The sequence below is a fragment of the Microtus ochrogaster genome, chromosome 24 (assembly GCF_000317375.1).
Source record: "Microtus ochrogaster isolate Prairie Vole_2 chromosome 24, MicOch1.0, whole genome shotgun sequence".
In the NCBI taxonomy this organism is placed as follows: domain Eukaryota; kingdom Metazoa; phylum Chordata; class Mammalia; order Rodentia; family Cricetidae; genus Microtus; species Microtus ochrogaster.
Window position 1 is genome coordinate 16,195,418 of NC_022024.1, and position 3,860 is coordinate 16,199,277.

At 38.6% G+C, this 3,860-nt stretch overlaps 1 protein-coding gene across 5 annotated transcripts in view; it reads left to right on the forward strand.

Moving 5' to 3' along the window:
- Nav3 (neuron navigator 3) overlaps positions 1–3,860 on the forward strand; it is a 714,280-nt gene that overhangs the window by 589,775 nt on the left and 120,645 nt on the right. For all 5 annotated transcript variants that reach the window (XM_026784582.1, XM_013350349.2, XM_026784583.1 and 2 more), the window contains one exon: positions 1,149–1,268. In XM_026784582.1, the coding sequence (XP_026640383.1) occupies positions 1,149–1,268 (120 nt within the window). The remainder of the gene's footprint in view (positions 1–1,148; positions 1,269–3,860) is intronic.

Consider the following 3,860-nt stretch of genomic DNA (forward strand, 5'->3'; position numbering starts at 1 on the left):
TCTGTCTGGCGTGGGAGAACCATGGCGACTCCCTGACTCAGCTTCTTTCTCCCAGCATCCTGTTCTGTTTTCTCCGCCTACTTAAGGGCTGGCCTATGAAATGGGCCTAGGCAGTTTCTTTATTAATAAGAAATCACTCCCACATCAATTGGACCCATATTTATGTTTTAAATTAAAGTCTTTGATCCATTTTGAGTTGATTATTGTACAGAGTGAGTAATATCAATGTAATTCCATTCTTCTTCTAGTAGCTATCCAAGTTTTTAATTGTTTTGCATTTTCACTAGTTGCTTGAGAATTTCATGCGACGTGATTTGATCATACCCCCACTCCCTTTCCCACTCTGCTTTATCCTTCCTCCTACATCACCCACCCAACTTTTTGTTCATTTGTTAGGAAATGTTCCAAGAGCATTTTTTCATGTTCATTGCTGTTGTATAGCTAGAAAATGCAATCAGTCTGTAAATGAAATGTGTTACGTATATATGATGGGACATTTAGCTATTAAAATTATCAACTTTATAGGTAAATGGATGGAATTGGAAATATACCTATATATTACATATGTATGTGTGTATATGTTTATACAGATGTAACCCAGCTTGTATGTATATTCCAGCTTTAAACCTTCAGGTTGTGTATTTAACTTGAGGTACCAGCAGGGTCCAGGAAACTAGAAAAAGGGACATGGGGGGAAAGGATGCCTACAGAGAGGGTGCTATTAAATGTTATAGTATCTGTGTTCTTCATTTAAAATGGCGATACCTTTGTTGATATACTTATGACTTAACATAGGTCCTGATGGGACAGTGGTGGCACACGCCTTTAATCCTGGCACTCAGGAGGCAGAGGCAGGTAGATCTCTGAGTTTGTGGCTAGCCTGGTCTGCAGAATGAGTTCCAGGGCAGTCAGGGCTACACAGAGAAACCCTGTCAAAAAACATTTTTTTAAAGGTTACTGACTTTTTATAGTAAAGAATATTGATTTTTAAGTAAGTTTTTACTTCTTTCTGATGAGAGTATTTATATAATTTGTAGAGGTTGTTTTGAGTAGTTATTGAAAATTCACAATTTGGTAGGTCTATTAAGTCATGTAGATAAGGTCATTGAATTTTCTCTTGATAATGTCGTGTTGGCAAATCTTTTTAGGTACATGACAGACGGCGGGCTCAGCCTCTATAGCAGAAGTTTGAACCGAGTACCAGACACAGCAGTTTCCAGGGATGTCATCCAGCGGGGGGTTCATGACGTGACAGTGGATGCTGACAGGTAATGCTATCAGCATAGACGATGCTGACGTGCATGAAGTCATTTCATCAATTAGGTCACGAGGGATTTGCTCTATGAACTCTAACTTCTACTTTGCAATATTTTCAAAACAAAGGCAGTTTCATTGTCGGTAATGCTGACAAAACATATTGTTGATAGAAGTATTTAAAATTTCAGTTGCTATAAGAGAAAACTTAGAAGCAGCATAAATTAATTTTCCTAATTTGAAAAAAAAACCCACGTTGTTAATGTTTATCCATTAATTCAGATGCACTTAGATTTACCTGGAGGCTAATTATACAACTATAAAAATGCATTTCAAACCATCAATTACATAGGTACAATAAGCTCGATACTTCTCTTGAGAGTACTTTGAAGACATGCTGCTCTTGCTTTAGGCTAACATCTTGTTCTCTTTTAACTCCAGTTCCTTAAGGAGGGTGTGTGTGTGTGTGTGTGTGTGTGTGTGTGTGTGTGTGTGTACGCACGCAAGCGTGTTTCAGACATAGTCTGTTTTACCGGAACTGTTCGGATGACTTTTCTCAGAGTCATCATTATTTGAGATCCATGTCTTTGTCAACTAACATAAAATATATTTCTGGAACTGATTTATTTAGTGTTTCACTCCAAACTTTCATTTTACTGAACAAGGAGGCAAATTGCACTTTTCTTTTCTTTTTGTTTTGTTTTGTTTTAAGTCAGGGTTTCTCTGTAGCTTAGGAGCCCGTCCTGGAACTAGCTCTGTAGACCAGGCTAGCCTTGAACTCACAGAGATCCACTGTTTCTGCCTCTCGTGTGCTGGCATCAAAAGTATATGCCACCACCGCCTGGCTGGCGTTGCATATTTCTATAAGTAATATGAATATATAGAAGAGTTTTTTAATTGGTCATTGATGATAAAGACAACATCTTAAAACTTAAGATAGTCACATTGTGAAATAAGAGTGTGTACATCTAGTGTACTTTTTATAGCTCTACCCAAAAGGGAGGTAGTGAATTCTTCTGACTCATTCTATATTAATACCTTATCAATCATGTCTGGTTCAACTACATTAATACCTTATAAATCATGTCAACCAGAAGAGCAATCTCAGCTCTCATCCTTCTGCACACGGTATCCCAGTCTTTAGTCTCTCTATGTGTGTGTGTATGCACACATATCTTTGTGTGTGCATGTGGAGCATGTAACTATGTGTGGAACCATTTCTCCCCTCTGCACTCTGAATTCACAGACATTTCTGGTCACTGACTATTACAGCAGCTTCATCCCTAACCCCTGGTATTTTTTCCATCCTTCAAACAATGTAAACTAATTTTTAACTGAGAGCATTGTCTTGCTGCTCCTTGCCTGTGTATTCTTTGCTACACCGTTGGCCTTTTTGCCTACAGTTTCAGCTCAAGGTCACATTATTGGGGAGGTATGCTTCTTCCTAAACACATTCTGTCTTTATCCATCAGTACAAATGATGTCATGATCACCGTGCATTGAGGCTTTAACAAAAGCTTGTTTTAGTGAATGAACATAAGTAATCTATTCGTTTAGTGTATGTAGTCTGTCAGGCTGACAAAAGGGCCCTCACTGTAAGGTAAGCAAATAAATTGAGGCAAGAAATAAGGAGGTAGAGTATCAGGCCTAGTCATTTAAGTAGTAAATGATAAGATTTTTTTTCTCATTTTAATTCATTTTTAAGTGTCAAAACAAAAACACATGCTATCATTTTGTTTTTAAATGAGTTCTCTTGAGCCAATGTAAGAGATACAATTGGTGATGATGGCACCACAGAATGTGATGTCATCAGTTGGGAGAAGCATCTCACTAGGTAGAACTGTGAAAACCTATTCTCTCAGTCTCCCAGTTAATTTTAATACAAACAGCACAAATCTAAGGTCATTGCCCCGACCTGAGCACTTCTGAGAAGAGCTGGCCTCAAGCTTGCCTAGGGCTTGTAATTTGGTAGTAATTAAAATGTGTGAAATTGCTATGTTCACAAGCACTATGCACACTGAAATCGCATTTGAATTTCTATGCAGAATGAGAAACCAAGCCCTTAATATGCATCCTTGACATTTGAAGAATAAATAAAGAGGATAAAACTATTGAGGAGGTAAATTCAGCTCTAATGTAGAGTGGGGGACCATGAGAGTCACTGAAACATCGGAAATGGAGTAGGACATAACAGCAGTGCCAGATACTGTGAAGAAATGACTCCAGCATTTGCTTCTTACCAGTCATTATAGCTAACCTAGTTTCCCTGAAGTGGTAAAGGGAAGTGCCAGGTGATGGAAACAGGAAAATTAAGTGGGAAGCAATAAGGTCAAAACAGCAAGGGGAAGGTTGAAGCTCATGCAGACAGGAGTGAGGACAAGGGCCAGATCAAAGTAAATATGATTGCTGAGCTGCTCTGCTGCATCGCAGAGATTAATTTTGCTGCCTCTTCCTCACTGGAAATCATCTTAATAGAGGAAAGATTTCTTTTTGTTCATGATTTCTGAGTGTGCCTTCTATCTTGGCAAGAAAAGCACAACATAGCAGTTCATATGGCCAGAAGGAAATGGCAGGGACAGAGGAAGTGACCTGGGAAAGGAAAGGCA